Source organism: Adelges cooleyi, unplaced genomic scaffold (genome assembly GCF_023614345.1).
Source record: "Adelges cooleyi isolate 19-005CV unplaced genomic scaffold, UGA_ACOO_1.1 ACOO_flye_CR_arks_rails_tigmint_CR_PRNA_376, whole genome shotgun sequence".
NCBI lineage: Eukaryota > Metazoa > Arthropoda > Insecta > Hemiptera > Adelgidae > Adelges > Adelges cooleyi.
In genome coordinates, this window is record NW_026096053.1 from 11,852,281 (window position 1) to 11,871,894 (window position 19,614).

Consider the following 19,614-nt stretch of genomic DNA (forward strand, 5'->3'; position numbering starts at 1 on the left):
CGTATAGACAGGACTAGAGCTATACCTGTATAAATTATCTTGGTATCGTAAACTGTTTATTACATATAAAAAGTACAATAGGGAGGGGCTCCTTGTGTACGTACAAATATTATATGATTCCATATAATTATTTGGAGTTGATTTACGCCTCAAGCAACCTTAAACGTATTACCTTAACCTTGTTTTTGCAATTCCCTTGATTATCATTATCATAATAATATCCATAATTTTTTTTTATAATTTACATTTTGTTTAATTATCATAAATAAATTTCACAGCACTTTGCTTATGGCTCTTTCTAGCGACTGTTGCAAAATTGAAATCCTAAATTGACATATACAATAAAAAGAATTGTTGACCTACTTGCTATTCTTTTCACTATAGACTTTTATTTAGTTTTAATCTAAAATAATTTTAACAGTGTTAATACTTCTACAGCATAGTTATTGTCGGATGATATCTCACCTCAAATTCCTTTTAGATGGTGTGGTTTATAACACCATAGATTATAATAACTATATACATAGCACCTTGTCCTAAATTGATGACTTTCTTAAATGTATACACCTTTTTTTAGATAATAAAAATTGGTCGCAGTTCGAGTGTACCCTTTTAATTAGCTCGTGAAAAGGTATTGTTTTAAAAATGATCTATTTATCAATTATTATGTGTTCAGTATCGTCAATTAAATATATTAGTTTAAGCTAAAATTAAAATCTATATTTATTAATACAGCAATTAATTTGTTTTATCAGATAACTACAGCAGGCATAATAACCGCTGTACACCACTGCATGGCAATGTTTTTTTATAAAAAATGTATAGGTGTAACGCCGGTTATGTATAATAATAACCGTTATAATTTCTTATAAAATAAGAAATTAATATACGCCATAAATCTCCATGATCTAATGTTTGTCCCATAAATGGAGGAAATGTATGATTATTCTAAAAATTTTAGGAATATATTATTTTCAAACACTTTTAATTATTCAATCGAATAATGCCTAATTCTGATCAGAGGAGGATATAAGGGAAAGGGGGCTGTGGGGATAAAGTAACGAAGTCCCTCCTGGCCTCCTTTATACACTTTAAATGCATACATTTCAAGTGTATTTTATGTTTATTTTTTTATAATATATTAGAATATGTATTTTTTTACTATGTAAATTTTAACTCTATGACTATACTTTTTAAGTATTTAAAGTGATTTTTTTTTCTAGCCTCTCCCTTTTTTCATTTCTAGATCCGCTCCTGATTCTGACTGTATACTTAGATCTATCGAGGAAAAAATAAATAGAGTGTAGATTTGTACACATCAATGGAACTTCTGAATTTAATTTCTTTAATCGAAGGACATTAGACCATTTAAAGAGGAGTTTTATTACTCACTTAGGACTACAATAGATTTAGTTAAAATAATATTCACGGTGATTTAATTTAACAACTTAGTTGACTAATTTGTATAATTAACTCGGTTAATACCTATTACCTACTGATGGTTTTTTCGCTGTCTAGACAATATATTATGCATTGTTATATCATGAACTTAATTGTCACAAATTCATGCGAGTAAATGTTTTGTTTATTATAATTTAAACACTTGCATGCTTGTTATTCCATTTTATATACTGTAAAAATATAACTTGATATATAGCTCCGATGGAATTGGAACTCCGACGTCCCGCATGCCGGAGAGCTGCTAATTTTACTACACCTCGTATCTGATAATTAATATACTTTTCACACTTTTTAACACACCTTGCTGCTGTTATCACAATAAACAATGATGTTGCAATTGTGCACAGGCAATAATTATATAGTTTATTTATACGAATACTGAATAACATTTATAATACAAATTGCATGAGAAAATAAAAATGCCCACAATTGATTTTAAGTGCGAAAATATTCTAAATATATTTGTTAAATGACAATATTTTTGCTATAATAATAATTATAATAATTCTTTTTATATTCTTACATTAAATTCAACATTACTTCTACGATATGGTTCCTTGTTAGTAAATATAAAATTTAACAATTGTCGAATGATCTTATTTACCTATTACACATATTATTATAAAGTAATCTGTAATATGTATATTTTTTACTAATCTGTTTGTTTTCATAATCATCATGTACGCATAAAGTTAATTTAGATTCTTAATCAATTTTTACAATGAAAGAAAAAAAGTGGTATTTTTTTTTTTTTTTTAATGTGTTTAGGAAAGCTAAATCACAGTTTTCCCGGTTTTTTTAAATTTAATTTTACGTACTATTATATGTGAAACTATAAATAATCATGTACCTTAACTTTACTTTGAATAAAAATATAGATTGTGGTAGTAGTAAGAAAATGTAATCTTAGAAGGTGCAACAATATTGGTAAAAAAAGGGTTAAAAATATTAGAAGAAAAAGAGTAAATTACAAAGTCAAGAAAATGTTTTAAAATAAATTATGAGTGAAACTGAACTTTAAATTGAACAACTTTCATCAATACATGTGGTCCCTGTATTGCAATCAACCAAAACCATTATTCACATGTTTTTATAGCTTCCATTCAACATACACAATAATTAACTATATCCATATAAAAATTTGTATAAATATTCAAGAGGTAAAAAAATGAGAACCCTAATGGCTAAAATGTTACAATAATTTAACACCAACTCAAGACTATAGTGATAAAAATAAATTATGCAGCCAACACTACATACAGTAGTCGTTGAGTCGTCTTATGACTACACCACTTATAACACACATTTTGTAACAATAAATCAATAGTAGTAATAATAATAATAATAATAATAACAGAAACTTTTTAAATATCTAAACTATACTCCTATAAGTATATCTAAGTAATCACAGATCAAGATATAATTCTAATATCACAAATAAACGTTTGACAAATTTTAACCCCTAAATTATGTGTTGCGACTAGATTTGATTCAATTTGAGCTATCATTTTAAAAAATAAATTAATAATTACAATTAATGATAATAATAATTACTAGGTTATTGTAGACTTATTACTCATTTGATATTTGAGTACACTAGGGTGATCCTTATAATGGTTTTTTTGTAAAATTCTACGTTGGATACTTATCAACCGGCTCCAAATATTAAAAAAAAATATTTCCCTTATTCTTTTCAGTTTTTTATTGCATCAACGGGAAGAGTTTGATCGTCAATAAAAAATAATTATTTAAAAATTATATAATTTTACACTAGTTCCAAATTAAACTTGTTATCAGTAAAATATGATGTGAAACTGTGACATATAGAACTCATTATATATATTTATAAAACAATATTACAAGTACATAAATATATACTTCTCCCATATTTAATATTAGATCTTTGTACGACTTCTTTAAATATTTGACAAAAATGCTAATGGCTTTACTAAGAATTATTTTAGTAATATACTCAATTAAAAACTTAAGCATATTTGTATATTTTTCTATTATGAATAAAAACTTGGTGTGCAAACAGTGAGACTTGGGGGATAAAATAAAAATCTGAAAAATTAGGGTAATATTTTTTCAACATTTAGAGCCGAATGATGGCCATTCAACGCAACGTCTCATTTAAGGACTACCCTAGAGAACACGTAACTTGGTATGTGTATTAATTTTAAAAAAAAGTGTATACAACTATTAAGTGCATTGATTTATAGTGTGGACCATGTAATAAAAAGGGTACTTAATTATTTTATCTTAAATTAATAACAATAATTGTGCGGCCGAAATTCGCAGCAACCTACAAAGTATCATAAAAGTTGCATCTATGTATAAAAATTTAACATATTATAATAATAACAAGAGAAATAATATTAATGTGATATAACATAGAAAAAAATGTTTGTTAATTCAGATTAAGTTAATTCTGTTTATACCACCAGTCACCTATGTACACATGTACTAAATTTACTTGGGCAGTTTAAACCGATTAAGCACAATATGAATTACAAATTGCGTAAACTATGTTAATTGGTTAAATAAGTGTACATGACTTTATTTCCTAAATACTACTAATTCAGTCTATACTAAATGTGTAAAATAATAAAAGGCTGTGCGATTTTTTTTATTTAATTGAATTTCACAAAAATGAATCAATTAATTTCTCGAGTTCAGAAAAATTGATTAACCTACATTAACTGTAGTATAATCAATTTTCAATAACATTACGATTGTCGATTTCCTAGTTTTTACATGATACAAACTGATAAGTTAACAATAAATTAATTAATATTTCGAATAATTAAATTTTAGTTATTTTAAATAATCTAGAATCAATCATATTTTTATTACAAATTAATGTGTTATTCAAAAAATGATTAGCCCATTAATTAATAATTTATTGATCGATTTTGGATCAACCAATTTTGTCCATTTAATACATAAAACCACAATTGATTAGATAAAAAACAATCGCAAGCTCCTAAGACATAATTCTTAGTCACTAATGAATACAATTTTAGTTTGAAGTATACTACAAAAGAGTCTTCTAAAAAGAATTGACATTTAGTGACTGATATATAAATAGAATAAAAATTTAAAAATATTTACTACGCCACTTACCAAGTAATGATATTATTATGTGGTTTCAACTAAGAGGATTTGTTAGACAAAATTAATTTCTAATATTCTAAAATGAATGACTATTTACTTAATTGTTTTAACACAAATGTTGTCATATAAAATATAAAGTTAATTATTAAATGATAATAATTAATAATAACAACATACCTACTCTTCAATAAAGTTAAAAGAACGGCAGTTGTTTTAATTAATTATGTAGTTATTTTTCAAAACTATCCAAGAAATAATGAAAATAAATTAACAATACTAAAATGAATTCACCTCATTATTGCCTTTTAGAGTTTAAACATAAGTCGTAGCCGTTGAGTATACTGGCGATTCTTGGGAGCGGTCTGTCATTTGTACCATGGTCACAGCCGCTCCCTTTTTTTGCTAGGAAGTTTTCGGTGCAGGCGCTGCTTCTGGCGGGTCAGAAGGATGAGCTCGCATCCAGTTATATAACGGAAGCTCACAGCAACATAACATTTTTATAAATCCGGGAACTCCCATATAAAATGACGGCGGAATAGGTATTAGCGGCGATGTAGAACGTTTGTAAAGCTGATATTGAGTATTGCTGAAAATTTAAATGTATTTATTAAACTAGTAATAAACTACAGTAAACATTTCAGCATGGTTTTTACTAACTTTCTAAATCGATGATCCGAGACACGTTCCAAATGTGGAATACCAGAAAGAAATAAGATGATGAACGTTGTAAAGATTGGTGATAAAATTACAAAAAACTCAGGTCCTTTAATAACATTTAACGATACAATAAAAATACCCCACCATAAGACGATTTCTCCAAAATAATTTGGATGTCGCGACATGCTCCATAGTCCTGTAATAAAAATTAAACAAATAAACATCTCAACTATTATACTAACTAGTAACTATATTAAGTACTGATGCTTACCGTCATCGCACCATTTTCCCTTATTGGATTCTTCACTTCTAAAAGCATATTTCTGTAGATCGGCAAAAGTTTCTATTATAAAGCCAAAAATGAAAACACAACATCCAAAAGTATCCAAAGTAGTCATAGTTTTAGGAGCTCCGGCTTTGATTGAGTTATGAGGTGCATTAATAACGATTATCGGCAAACTAACAATGAGTACCCAGATTGCCTTTAGTTCAAACAAACACAAATAAATTAGATAAAGAATTCATTAATTGGACGGTTTTTGTGAGAAACATGATAAATCAGATTTTAACAACTTATAGTTTTCACATCAATTTTGAAGGAAATTTCGCACCGCGTTTAATGGTGGCATTGTAATTTCTCCATGTGTTTTTATTATCTTTTATTAACATGTACAATTCATGCAGCACATTACCTCATAGCACAAATTATTTATTTTTTATTGTCTCCTGAAAAATCATATCAATTGATTTATCATGTTACTCTCAAAAAACCATCCAATTGTACTGACAATTCCTTTTTTTTCTCTTTTAATTAATTTTTTATAAGTGGACTCACTTGAAAACTCCAGAAAACGGCAAAGCGAATCATATTACTTCGTCTGTCTGGAAATGTTGCATCCCTTCCAATTTTTAATACCCGATAGAACAAATATGTACTCAAACGGACACCCCAAATTATTACAAACAGGGTAACCATAAATTGGCGATTATCATGTGTCTAAGTAAAATAAATAGGTATTTTATTAAAATAACTGATGGAATACATCATATGGATATCTATATTTAATGTCTCTGTATCTATTTAAAAATATAATTTATAGGTACTGTATGTATCAATGATAATAATTAAAATATATTATTGTATTACACATTTAATCACCTGAGCTAAACCGTAAGTTAGTATAGCAACTAAAATGAAGCTTATGCCGCCAGCAAAATCTGCAACTTTATCATATTGTAACGTGACAGCTATTATGAAGAACATTAGCTGCATGATTACAATTAAAATGGCACTAATGCCCAAATTATATTTATCCAGAACTGGAGCGATCATTTTCATACTGTATACCTACAAGCAATCAACACTACATACATGCTGCATATTGATACAAATCTGTAAAAACGATACAACTGGTCAACAAAATAAATATTAATTAGTATTAAGAGGCCTCTATACTAGCATTTATTATGACACATTGTAGAAGCAATTTTTTGCTTAAACTTGACATTAAGCTAAAATTTTGATATAACTTTTTTTTTAACATTTATAACGCATATAGGAACTATTTTTGTACAAAAACATAATATGTTTCTAAGAATACTTTGATTTAAGTTTTGGAAAAACATTTGAATTCTTCATAACATTTTCAAGGCATCGACTGTGGCGCAATTTTATAGTTATTTTTTAGTTAATTAATAATTAATTCAATATAAAAAACTGCAATTTTTAACTTCTTTAAATGGAAATAATTAATTAACAAAAAATAATTTTATATTTGTGCCATATTCAATGCCTTGAAAATGTTATGAAGAATTCAAATGTTTTTTTCAAGACTTAAATTTGAGTATTCTTAGGAACAATACGTTTGAAGTAGAATAAGTTGTTTTCGACCAAAAGTACACTTATGTAGAGGCCCCTTAAGCACAAAACTTAAAAAAGTATATTGAATAGATTGTTGGATATTGTAATTGAAGACAATTCTTATTGTTAAACCACAATTATATGAAAAATATTTGATTTATATAATCTGTAATTAAACGTTTAAATATATTTACCACAAATTTATAACATAAAAAAAATACATTTAAAGTTCATTAAAAAAAAATGTAATAACTTGTTTACTCGTTCCAACAAATACATAATTTGCATTGTATTTTTTAATTACTTGCAATGTTAAACTTTGAGTGTTTATAAATGGTAATAATCTTATATACCTATTTTTTTATGTAGCAAATTCGTAACTACTCTCGACTTAAATATGATACTTGTAATTCGGTGTACAATTCAGTACTTAATTATACTTACGATTGATAGGAAATTATTTAGTTACAAGAAGTAATTGTTGATGAGCTGCATACACATTTATTTAGATTTTTATAATGTCGGATTTATTATGGTAAATTTATGTACAATATTATAATAATAGCTGAGTATAATTTTAAAGATAACCAATTTATTTTATAACTAACAAAGTAAAATAATAATAACGTAAATAAAATAAATAATGATTTTTGATCTGCGATATTTTCACAAACCTACTGGCAGGGCTCGGAGCCACGAGCCTGACCTGCTCGAGACGGATCACAGATGTTTCAACTCCCGAGCTCGCCATCCGTCCCATCGCCTCCTGGCACTCCCGACCCCTCGGGTCACCAGCCACCACTCACTCCTTAGTCCTCTTAGCGCTTACCAGTTACCAGTAGAAGGGACCGAGAAGTAGGTTGATCAGTGAGGGCAAATCTCGGCTCTGGCGCCCGATAATTCTCGACCCCAACGCCGCCCAACGGTCGGCGTCGTACAGACGCGGTATCAATTCAGGGGAACACATTGGTCATTAACATTTGTCTTTTCGGTTGGTCATACTGTAAAATAGTCTGTTGGCACGTCTGTTATCAGATTTACGACATCCCAGTGTTATGATACACGGTACACCTTTGGTTTTGAATTTCCATTTTATAACGTATTTTTCTGACGGACAATACTCAACACTCAATTAGTGTAGTCGGTAGTGTAAAGTGTATACTTCTATATGGAACTGTGTAGTGATTAACTTGTTAAGTTATAATATGCCAGTGAGCAGTGATCCAAATTATTAGACTTGCAAGTTCCTTCGGTAATTCATTATTGATACTGATATAATACCTATACCATCAACCGTGTATTTTGTTTTAAGAAGTGTAATACAACCATGATTTTCTTAATAACAAACAAGTAAACTATAGTTCGACAAAAATAAAGTAGTTGATTTTGTTATCTACAGTTTAATGGTTACAAATATGGTGATACTATAGATGTAATAAAAATACCGTTTATTATTGGATATACGGCTGTTATTTTAATAATAACAAAATACTCGAAGTAAGTACTAGCTTTTGTATTGGTTTTTATATCTAGCCTATCAACGTAAAATGAAAAATTTCGATGTTGTATGAATTTGCGTAGGAAATGAAATCTGAGTTAAATCTTTTTGGTTATTTTCGAACTGAACAATCGGTAATTCCCTGTTTACGTTTGTCACTGATTAAGCTGTTATATTTTGCTAACAATGATTAAAAATACAAAATCAAATAATTTGTGATTTACTAAATTAATGAATTTATTATAGTACGAGATACAGATCTGTTCATTTAAGGATGTTATCTACCACAATTTAAAAAAGAGTTAATTTTTTATTTATTTTACATACAATATAAATTTCAGCACTCAATTATAACACGATGGTGCTCAACAGAAGGAGTTTGGAAAATTTGAAAAAAATCGCGCCTTCTAGCCGCGGTCGAGTAGTTGTTCAAGAAGAACAAATGAGGGTGTTTGTCCGTATTAAACCATTACACGAAGAGGACGGTACACCTAAACCGTAAGATATTTTATACATTATTTTATGCTGTACAATATAATAGAGTATTTATATATTTATAAATACAAGGACCAGCAGAAAAGTGTAACATTTATTTTAATTAAATAAATCACTTATGCCCAATTTTACCAATCATTTTAATCATGGTTTGCCGTTGGACGCCCAAATAACCTCAATTAAAACTTTTCCTTTGTGGTACTTCTATAAAAAATAATTAAATACCGGTAGGAAACAAGCCATTCTCTCAGTATAGTTGTGACAGTGGTATAATGACTCTGAGAACGAAACCTACAATGGGTTCGAAATGTCAACTAAAAAATGACAAAGGGTAGATCCTAAAATAATCTAGATAATAGTTCTATCTATGAAAGTTTTAATACATTCATATTGTTGATTTTGTTACAAAAATTTTCCACTTTGTATTTAGTATTATATATACTTAGTTCTTTAAATTTGGTATTTATTTTGTCTTAAGTCAATGTCTAGCTTGGGATAATAAATTTCATTTCATACTTTAAGTTATTTTATTATTTTATTTAAATCAGATATAGTACACATTTATCAACGTGTAAGCATGCTACAACTGTAAAATAACAATTTACAATGTATTTTAATTGTTTGGTATTTAATATTTATCAAACATTGTTTTTTGAATGATCTCTTATTGTTTATCTTATAAATTACTAATTAAAACTTTAAAATAAATATTAGTTTATTGGATAAATGTTGAATTAGAATAACAACGCAAACACAATTAGACAATTAGTATATGTTTTATTAAGTTACACTAGCTCTACATAACAGTTCAATGTTGACAAAATTATTTTCTTATAACAAATTAAGTTTCAAATTTTCCTAACTGTTTAACAATTTTATCGAGCTGTCCGATGTCTTTGATTGATATTTGCCCAGAACCTCTGGCTAATGGTTTTGGTTGAGAAGGATCTGGTTTCCACCCTATCATGTACATAATCTGAAATGTAGCTGGTATTCCTTTCAAATCACTATCTTCTTTGGCTCCATACAGTTTATCATATAGCGATGCAGCCGCAAACATAGTGTCTTTGTTAAGCCTCAAAGGTCGTTGTAAAACGGCATTGTTTTCACCCATGCCTTTTAAATCCCATATCAGCTCGAACATGGACGGATATCGTATTACTATCTCGTCGGTATCTAGGGTTAACATGGAAAACCCAGCACTCTGCATGAGCGATCCGACATCTTGAAGTCGTACGAAAGGTGATATTCTCGGGGCTACACCGCCATCTCTTTCGACACCTGCTAAATGTAATGACGATCTCAATTCAAACAAGGTGTCTCCAGCAAACATAGCTCCTAAAAACACTCCGTCATTCTTTAAACATTTTTTTATTTGATGAAACGTAGATGGTAAATTGTTAACCCAATGAAGTGATAAACAACTTATTAATAAATCAATACTGTTATCTTCAAAAGGTAATCTTTCGTCGTCTACAATTATTTTGCTTACTTTGACGTCTGGTTCTGGATTTTGAGCTTTATCGAGTATTTCTTCACACACGTCGCACATTATTAATTCTTTTACATTATCAATGGATATATGTTTAGAGACATGCCCATATCCACATCCTAAGTCAACCACGAGATTAAATTGACGTTTAATGTCAAATAAGCGATCGGACAAACGATATCCGACCTCGTCTTTTAGGTATTCGTATACTGAGCTATCTTCTGCCAATGCTGACCGTTGCTTTTGAAGAACTTTTGCTTTTCTATCAAACACAGTCATAGAAGGTGTTTCTTTATCATTATTTATTGCAGTTATTCTTCTTATAAATTTTGTATTGTTAAACAAAACCCCTTTCTTAAAGATATTCATATTACAAAGAAAAACTAGCCTAAAATGTACATACCTAATGTAATAATAGAACTTTATTTAGACACTTTTGTTAAAAAGAATATTGTTCAAGTGTAATTTAATTCATGAAGTATTTGAATATTTCTGTTACCAGTTGCAAAATCAAATTAACTAACGATTATTGCTGTTAACAAATTGAGTTGATAACAAACAGTGTAGCCAAATTATTTGTCCCATTTATCTTTTGCCTTGAAACTACCATGCATCATTATTCCATACTTGTACTGTTTAGTGAAGGGAATTCAAAAATCCGTATTTACACTAAAACGCTACTTAAAAATCGTATAAATACAAAATAACAATACAATACAAAGTTGTGTACCTAATTAAAATGTTGACAAAAATGAAAAAAAAAAGACCTTCAATAATTATAAATTACTTTCGGATTTCAATAAATACAAAATCCAAGAGCAATTTATCTTTTTAGTATTTTGTGTATTTTTACATTTTCATAAAAAATATTTAACTTGTAATTTATAATTGTATACAGTATTTTAGTATTTGTAAATTTTTTAAATAGCATTCTTTGTGAAAATCTGGATTTTTTTAATTCCCATCAGTAGTACCGTTACAAACTGCTAAGTTTGAAAATCTAATACGTTTATTTTGTAATCAAATTTAATAATTATTTCATTATTATATGTAATCAACAGAAAAACGATTAAAGTTCGAAATGAAACTACTTTGATATTTGATCCCAAACAAGATGAAACACCTTTTTTTTTCCACGGTGTCAAACAAAACCCAAGAGATATTTCCAAAAAACAACACAAATCGATTAAATATGATTTTCATCGAGTGTTTGGACCAGAAAGCACTAATGAAGACATATACAATGAAAGCACTAAAGATCTTCTTGACAAACTTTTATGTGGATACAATTGTTCAGGTAATGATTGTACTTATATATTTTGTTTTAGCACAAAACATGCTTTAGTCTTGGCCTTCCAGCTCGAAAACGACACAAAGTAGTTTATCTCACGCACCCAGTGGACCGCAGCCTGGTCCCTCTTTCCTTTCTTAAATATCGGCCTGACCTTGTACTTGGCCTCGCTGTCGCTCATTCTCAGCTCTGGGTTTATTTTATCCTAATTTTTCCATAAAAAGTAATAAAATTACAGTGGCGTAACTAGAGCCTAAAGTATCCAGTATCAAGGCATGTTTTTGCACCCTATATTAAATATTAATGTGTATAGTAAATTGTACAACAACCCCCTAAATTAAAATGCGCCCAGGGACAGCTTCTTTCCCTAGACCCACGATCACTGCGCCACTGTACACTTTGGCATCACTTTAAGTAAAGTAAAAGCCAGTAAGTAAGTAATGTAACTAGAACAAAAATTGTTTTACATATTTAATTTTTTTTTTTTAAACAATACGTAACATTATTTATTTACTACTTAGCACAAAATTTAATGAAGTTATGTATTACAAAAAAAAGTAACATTGTTATAGTACGGCATTACTTTTATTATGTTATTATGCATGAATTATAAATACATTTTATTTATTAGATTTATGTTCTTAAAATCTTAATAAATGGGTACTTATGATAACTGCACTATAGGTAGGTATTTGTTTTAATTTCTAATTTAAAAATAAAAAATACATCTAAATTACCAAATTGCACTAATAACAATATTCATAAAATATATTATATTGTTATAAATTATAAAATAATTATGTTGCTTAACATATATTTTAGTTTTTGTTTATGGAGCGACTGGTGCCGGAAAAACATTTACAATGTTGGGCAATGAAGATAATTATGGCATAACGTATTTGACAATGAAAGATTTGTATGAAAAAGTCAACGAACAACAAGAATCAAAAAAGTTTGAAATTTACGTTTCTTATCTCGAAGTAAATACTTTGACTACATTATACTTTTATAACTTACTGAAATATTATACATTTTTATATGTTAAATGGTTTTAGGTGTACAATGAAATGGTTTATGATTTATTGGTAGACGAAAAGAAACCATTGTTTTTACGCGAGTGTGGCAATACGACCTCTGTGGCTGGAATTTCAATAAAAATGGTAAACAATGTCGATGAGCTAATTGAAATGCTACGAAGAGGCAACGACAACCGTACTCAACATCCAACTGATGCTAATGCTGAATCGTCGAGATCGCACGCATTGTTTCAAGTGTATATACAAATGACATTTAAACATACGGATCAAGTAAAAATGGCTAAATTATCTATGGTCGATCTTGCGGGATCTGAAAGAGCATCATCTAATAAGGGAATGCGTTTTAAAGAAGGTTCTAACATTAATAAGTCACTGTTGGCCTTGGGTTAGTTTGAAAGAGAAAAATCAATTATTTCATTTTAAATAAATAATAAACATAATATAATTATGTTTTAGGAAACTGCATAAACAATTTATCTGATGGCTTGCGGCACATACCTTATCGTGATTCAAAATTAACAAGGCTTTTGAAAGATTCTCTCGGTGGAAATTGTAAAACATTAATGATATCGTGTGTGTCTCCTGCTTTGTCGTCTTACGAAGATACTCATAACACTTTGAAATACGCTTCCCGTGCTATGAAAATCAAGTCTAACGTATGTCATTTGTTTTAATTATAAACAGGCATTTTTTATTTAAATAACAAATAGTTATTTGAAAATAATGAGTTATTTTTATTTAGCGCATCAAATAATTTGTTTTAAATGATAAATAATTTATAATGTTAAAAAACATTTTATTTAAAAACAGTTGTATTTAACTGTTTAAAATAACTTATTTTGTTTTTTAAATGAAAATGTACTTGCTTTAACTGTATGAACTATTAATTTGTTTAAATTAAAATAAAACATTATTTAAATAGACCCATCTTTAGGTAGGGTATAATTAATTAGTTTAATTTATTTAATATTGCAGCTGAAAGAGAATGTTATGGCAATCAATCATCCTCCTTCACATTACCTGAAAATCATTACTGAACTGGAAAACGAAATTCAAAACTGCAAACGTAAATACGAAGAAACTATGAAATCCAAGACACCCGTAGCTCCAGATAATTTAGAAGATTTAAGAAACACCTTAGAAACACTTTTTACTGCAAAATTGAAAAAGCATATTGAAATTCTTCGTTTAGAGTCCACGCAGAAGAAAACAGAATTCAGAATTTATTTAAAGAAAAATTTACTTGATCGTTTTTCATTATTTAAAATCTATAACACAGAAGAAAATATGGTTGGTATTTACTTACATGAAGTAAAATTATGTTTACAAAATACTTAGGTACTTAAAATTTTTTTTTTTTTTTTTCTAGGCTAGTGAGTTAAATCGTGTTAATATGGCTATCCAACAGTTTGAAGGCCGTATGGCCAGTATAAATGCGCAATTGAATATCTTATGGGATGAAGCATTGGCTACTGATAATGAATTAAAGTTATTTATTAATAAACTACAAGAAGATAATGTTAAACAATTTTTGGATGTTGATATAATCCGCTTTGATTCAATGGTATGTAACATTATAATTGTTTTTATTATTATTATTAAATACTTATTGAATACATTTTCAGATTAAAAATGAAGAGAGTAACGTTCTTCTTGAACATCGAAATGAAATCGGCATGATATTGGATAGTAAATATCATATTAGTCAAAATCTGAACACTATGTTTGCCGAAAAAACAAATGAGTATTATACGTTATTGGAAGCTCATAATAAAGCCACTGAAGAAATGAAGAAAAGTCATGCGGTAAGTATTTTATTTACAGCTTTAACCAAGGCCTCGGCGTTAGGGGTAGAAGGGTTAACAGGCAGGGCTCGTCATCTGAAAAAAAAAACATCACAGTGTGGTAAAAAAAGTCATAAGTCTTTAGGAATTATTAACACTAAAGGTAATGAAATCACTTTTGAATAAACACTTTGATGTGAATCTGTTTATAACAGATAAGTTTTCATCAATATAAATGTGTAAATAGGTATTTTTTAAACTTCTAAGTTGTGAATAATCTACTGAACATTTGATTGATCGATCAGGAAATTAATATTATACTAAAAAATTGTTTAAAAACCAACTTCAGTATTTTTAAAAAAATGTTATTATTATGTATGAAAATTTAAATCGATCTCTCTAATTACAAAATATCAACAAAAATCACATTAAGTAAATATTAACAAATAACAATATAAAATTGTATAAGAATAGTATTTGTATTTTTTATAATGTTTTTGGGGTTTTTTTTTTAGTTTTTCCCTAAAAAAAAAAAAAAAAATTTGACTACAGATTTTTGAAAATTGTTTATGTTTTAAGTTCATACTAGATCTACCATCAGTGTTACTTTTAGACTACTTTAAGAAAATCTTAGAACTAACCCAAAAAAAAGCATAATACAAAAGTTTCAACTTCTATTGAAAGAAGGAGTTAATGATAAAAGCTTGGAATTTCATTACTTATTAGTAGTTCTATAACTAAAGAATATCCTATGCAAGTTAGGCTAAAATAAAATTACATAATACTCTTTAACTATTATGTTAGCTATAAAAGTTGTAATACTTTATTTATTTATTTAGTCATCAAATTTCATACTAATACATAAATAGTTTAAATATTATTAGTATCCCAGCATCAGTACATTTTATTGTAAATTACAATTTGTTTTAGAATATTACAAAATCATTTTTGGGTGGTTTGAAAGCAGTTAGCTGGGACTTCTCTCCAGGAAACCAATGTAAAATCAATAGAGATACCTATTTCAGTTTGAACGAACTTAGCATTGACAATTTAAGGAACTGTACGAAACCAGAGAGTTCGTTGAGACCTACAAAAATATTAAAGCTGGACACTTCTGTAAGTAATTAAAACGCATAAAGATATTTTGACTAAATTCTATTTAGTTGTTTTTATTTTTATTATTAGAGCCCAGTGCAAACGATTGAAGACAAGTTACAACATATTACATTGCAACCTGAAACAAACAATAAAATGGATACGTCTCCTGAGATTAGTCCTAATGAAACAGTTGTAATATCGAGTCAGGCAGAAAGTCTGAATAACACATTTGTATTGAAACAAATTCAAGATTCAGCGCAAACAACAAAATGCCAGGCTACGACTACGCCGCACCGTAATAAACCACCTATTGATACTCGTTGTTTAACAAAATCAATCACTAAGCCAGTTATACAAAGAAAAAGAGTGGTTTTCAATAATCATAAATCAGGACTCGCTAACAGGAAAGTTAACCAAGAAAATATGCCACTAATTATGGCCGCCACCAAAACTCTAGCAGACCCTTCCCTCGCCAAAGCTGTTACTAAAACCAGAACAATTAACACAAATGTACTAACTGCTAAATCAGGTAGGTTAAGTATTTAGAGTTAATTGATTTATTTTATTTAAAAATAATAGTATTGAGTCAACTTTTAATTTTCCCAAAATCAACAATTTTTATACATGATTTTTATAAACTGTTATTTATAAATAAAAAAAATACCTACAGGGTATATGTATATGTACAGGGTAATTCATTAAGGGTAAGACACTCTATATCTCTTAAAATAATAACAATTTTGTAATTATTCTTAAAGAAAAAAATGTTGTTCATATAATTTTATGGTTATCGACCATTTAAAATGTTTATTAAATAATTCTTTATTTTGAATGTTAATTAAATATACTATTTTAACTTTAAAAGTTAATAGAGCTCCAAAAAAAAAAAAGTATAGAAGTTAAATATAAATTTGTCTAATATTGTAAAACAACATAAACTAAAGTGTCTCTCAAAATATAAACTACAAAACAGCAATTATTTTAAAAGAAAATGTGTGTCTTATCCTAAATGAACCACCCTGCACTTAAAATTGGTTTATTATTTCAATTTGTATTTAAATCTGAGTTCAATTTTAAGAAGTGTTCAATTAGGGGTTTTTTTTTATCTACATATTATTTTTTTTGTATGAATACACTTAACCGCAAATATTTTTAGATACATCATACATTTTGATTTATTATTTATAATAAAAAGCTTGTGTGTGATGTGAGTAAAAAATATTTCTTCACAGTAGGAATTAAATTCAATATCTAGTACTAAGTCTTATACTATTGTGCCACTCATTAAAATCAAAATCTAAAAGTTTGTCAGAACAATACGAGTAGTTAATAATAAAATTGCTAACAATTCCTGTTATTGAACTTTTTATGGTGCTATCAGGTTATGAAGTTATTAATAATACTAATATATGTATATAAGTGTACAAAATTAAAATAAAATCCCAGTCAGTAGAAAATTAAAATGTTAAAATATTTTATAATACATTTTTAACCAGTAATACATAAATCTCTGGCCTAAAAATTATTATAAAATATTTTTAAAAACATTTTATTTTATTTTATTTTTCTGTCGACTAAGGTTTTTTATTTATGACTAAAATTCGATTTTAAAACTAATGTATATATTTAATTTTTGACTATTTAAATGTAGTGTGTTACCTATTCAAATATCTGTTAAAAAGTTAAAAGTGATGTTTTCAAACTTCCAAGTATAGATTATTCAAAGCATTAACTATAAATAATTTATTACTTTCACATTTAAATTCATTATTTAACAACCATAACTTTTGAATTGCATAATTGAATAATTTTAACGTCTTAAATATTTTTTATTTTACCTCTAAGTGCTTAATTTTATATTAAGTAATACATAAGATTATAAACAAGTTGTGATTTTAATGTCCAAAAATAACATACTTGTCAAATAATTATCATCATCATCATTAGTCTTGTTTTTCTACTTAACATATACTTTTCACCTGACGGTTTTGTAACATATTTATAAAGAAATATTGAATTATTATGATTAAGCAAACGTATGTAATAATATTTTGAATTTTACAGTAAACACGAGGATAACTTCAAAAGACACAGATAAGACAATTATTCTTAAAAATCAAAAACCTACATTAAACATGAGGTACTTAAAAAAAATATTACAGTATTCATTCTTCATATACTGTTAACTGAAACTTAATTGTAGTATACATAACACAGCTTTTGATTATACTCTCCTAATAACTGTACTGCTATGAAATAAAACTTTAAAATTCATTGAAGTAAATAATCAGTTGGTGACACAGGGTAGATAACCTTCGCAAGCAAAATTTTAAAAGTAAATCATTTATTGAAGTGAAATTTTTTTGGGGTAAAATATATAAAAAATTAATTGTGCTCATTATTATTTGAGTGTTGAGATCTTAAATTTTCTGAATAATATCAAAGCTAAAACATTTTTATTGCTTATAAAAAAAATCAATTCATTTTAGTGATTAAATCAGATCGGTATGCCGTTTTTGACTTTGTTTTTTTTTTAGGTCGAAATATTTGTAATAGCAGCATATGTTTTTATTTTTTTTATATGGTGAATAGCATACAAGTTACAACACTAAAATTAATTGTTTAATAGTATACCCAAGATTTTTTTAAGAAAAATAATGAAGCAACTTTGAAAGTGTCGTTGCATAACGATTGCACATTTACAAAACACGACAGGTGTTTTATAGTTTTAGTTTGTCAGCAGATTCACCTCAGCAAGCATGGCCCACTATTAAAGTTCAACTTTAAAAAACTCTTTTATTAACGCTCAATTACTCTTCCTGTTAAATATGTTACATGTCAACTACTTCCGGTTCTGAACATTTTTCATTTGATAAACAAATTAGTATGTCTGTGTATAATTTATAGCATGATAAGATTTGTTTTAACTTGCTTTGCTTTATTTACATAATTATGTGATTTACATTTTTATTCATGCTTAGCTCACATAACTAATAATTTAAATGGTAAAATATTATTCCGTACCATATTTAAAAAGTTATTCTTATTTAGTTTGTATGTTTTGCGTCAAACTTATATAAAGTATGAAAACTAACAATTTATCAAAGTTTTAGTGTTGTTTTGACAAATAATCTGTAAAATTAACAACGAATAATATTAGTTAGTTTCATAACTTCAATTGAAATTGTTAAAAATAATAACCGGCATTCGTAAGCTTTTAGATTAGCTAATTTTTTATAAATAAAATACACAACAAAATGTACATTGCTTCTTTATTTTTATATTATAATTTATTTTTGTAATTTATTTATGTTTCAGGCAACGAAATTGGCTATAATAAGTATTAACACTTAAATTGTGTAATTAACACATGGACAACATTATCCTATTATCAGATTTAATATTAGACATAAGTGCTTTAACATTGCTTTTATTAATTGAACATGTCAAAATATCTTACCTATAATTTTTATCTTAATTTTTTAATTGAATGTTTTATTTATTTTTTTTTAATGTTTTTTTGTTTATTGGAAGACATGATTATATAATATTAATAAATAAATCCATAAAAATGCTGAAAGCATTATTTTAGTAATTTATAAGTTGTAAATACCTGTGTTGATATTATTATACTATACTTTTTGTACTTAAAATATACTATTAAACTAGTTATTAATAAGTGGACCTATTATATTTTTCTATTCAAATACAATTTATTTTTTATTATTCATTTGTTAAGGATTGTGAATTTAAAACCTAGAGGCCTTATAAGGTTTTTCACGATATATAATCATGAATTACAATCATACGATTGTAACATCTT

General features: G+C 27.4%; 3 protein-coding genes across 8 annotated transcripts; 1 reads left to right on the top strand and 2 right to left on the bottom strand.

Annotated features, from left to right (window-relative positions):
* Positions 1 to 2,028: 2,028 nt before the first annotated feature.
* LOC126840151 (uncharacterized) lies at positions 2,029 to 8,033 on the bottom strand. 3 transcript variants are annotated; one of them, XM_050575692.1, is made up of 6 exons: positions 7,771 to 8,033; positions 6,395 to 6,628; positions 6,071 to 6,232; positions 5,507 to 5,717; positions 5,236 to 5,431; positions 2,029 to 5,164 (listed from the first exon to the last, which is right to left on the bottom strand). In XM_050575692.1, the coding sequence occupies exons 2-6, from the start codon at positions 6,572 to 6,574 to the stop codon at positions 4,981 to 4,983; spliced, it is 933 nt and encodes a 310-aa protein (XP_050431649.1). In that variant the 5' UTR covers positions 6,575 to 6,628; positions 7,771 to 8,033; the 3' UTR covers positions 2,029 to 4,980. The 3 variants fall into 3 exon arrangements, with proteins under 3 accessions (XP_050431649.1, XP_050431650.1, XP_050431648.1); XM_050575693.1 differs by having other exon boundaries at positions 6,395 to 6,583; positions 7,541 to 8,033; XM_050575691.1 differs by having other exon boundaries at positions 7,541 to 8,032.
* Positions 8,034 to 8,184: 151 nt separating this feature from the next.
* LOC126840148 (kinesin-like protein KIF18A) lies at positions 8,185 to 19,469 on the top strand. 4 transcript variants are annotated; one of them, XM_050575686.1, is made up of 14 exons: positions 8,185 to 8,412; positions 8,496 to 8,593; positions 8,936 to 9,092; positions 11,643 to 11,878; positions 12,695 to 12,852; positions 12,928 to 13,294; positions 13,366 to 13,565; positions 13,885 to 14,199; positions 14,279 to 14,473; positions 14,535 to 14,714; positions 15,624 to 15,809; positions 15,879 to 16,320; positions 17,856 to 17,931; positions 19,110 to 19,469. In XM_050575686.1, exons 3-14 carry the CDS (start codon positions 8,953 to 8,955, stop codon positions 19,126 to 19,128), a joined length of 2,514 nt encoding a protein of 837 aa, XP_050431643.1. In that variant the 5' UTR covers positions 8,185 to 8,412; positions 8,496 to 8,593; positions 8,936 to 8,952; the 3' UTR covers positions 19,129 to 19,469. The 4 variants fall into 4 exon arrangements, with proteins under 4 accessions (XP_050431643.1, XP_050431644.1, XP_050431642.1 ...); XM_050575687.1 differs by having other exon boundaries at positions 8,185 to 8,348; XM_050575685.1 differs by having other exon boundaries at positions 8,185 to 8,593.
* Positions 9,786 to 11,090, bottom strand: LOC126840150 (arginine-hydroxylase NDUFAF5, mitochondrial). Its single transcript, XM_050575689.1, has one exon. The coding sequence runs from the start codon at positions 10,948 to 10,950 to the stop codon at positions 9,931 to 9,933; it is 1,020 nt and encodes a 339-aa protein (XP_050431646.1). The 5' UTR covers positions 10,951 to 11,090; the 3' UTR covers positions 9,786 to 9,930.
* Positions 19,470 to 19,614: the final 145 nt, after the last annotated feature.

Coding starts and splice junctions, on each gene's coding strand:
- LOC126840151 (XM_050575692.1), bottom strand. CDS start 6,574: ATGAAAATGATCGCTCCAGTTCTGGATAAATATAATTTGGGCATTAGT. Junction 6,233..6,394: donor TAACTTACGGTTTAGCTCAG/GTGATTAAATGT, acceptor TATTTTACTTAG/ACACATGATAATCGCCAATT. Junction 5,165..5,235: donor TCGGATCATCGATTTAGAAA/GTTAGTAAAAAC, acceptor TTAAATTTTCAG/CAATACTCAATATCAGCTTT.
- LOC126840148 (XM_050575685.1), top strand. CDS start 8,953: ATGGTGCTCAACAGAAGGAGTTTGGAAAATTTGAAAAAAATCGCGCCT. Junction 14,200..14,278: donor ATAACACAGAAGAAAATATG/GTTGGTATTTAC, acceptor TTTTTTTTCTAG/GCTAGTGAGTTAAATCGTGT. Junction 14,715..15,623: donor AAATGAAGAAAAGTCATGCG/GTAAGTATTTTA, acceptor AATTTGTTTTAG/AATATTACAAAATCATTTTT.
- LOC126840150 (XM_050575689.1), bottom strand. CDS start 10,950: ATGAATATCTTTAAGAAAGGGGTTTTGTTTAACAATACAAAATTTATA.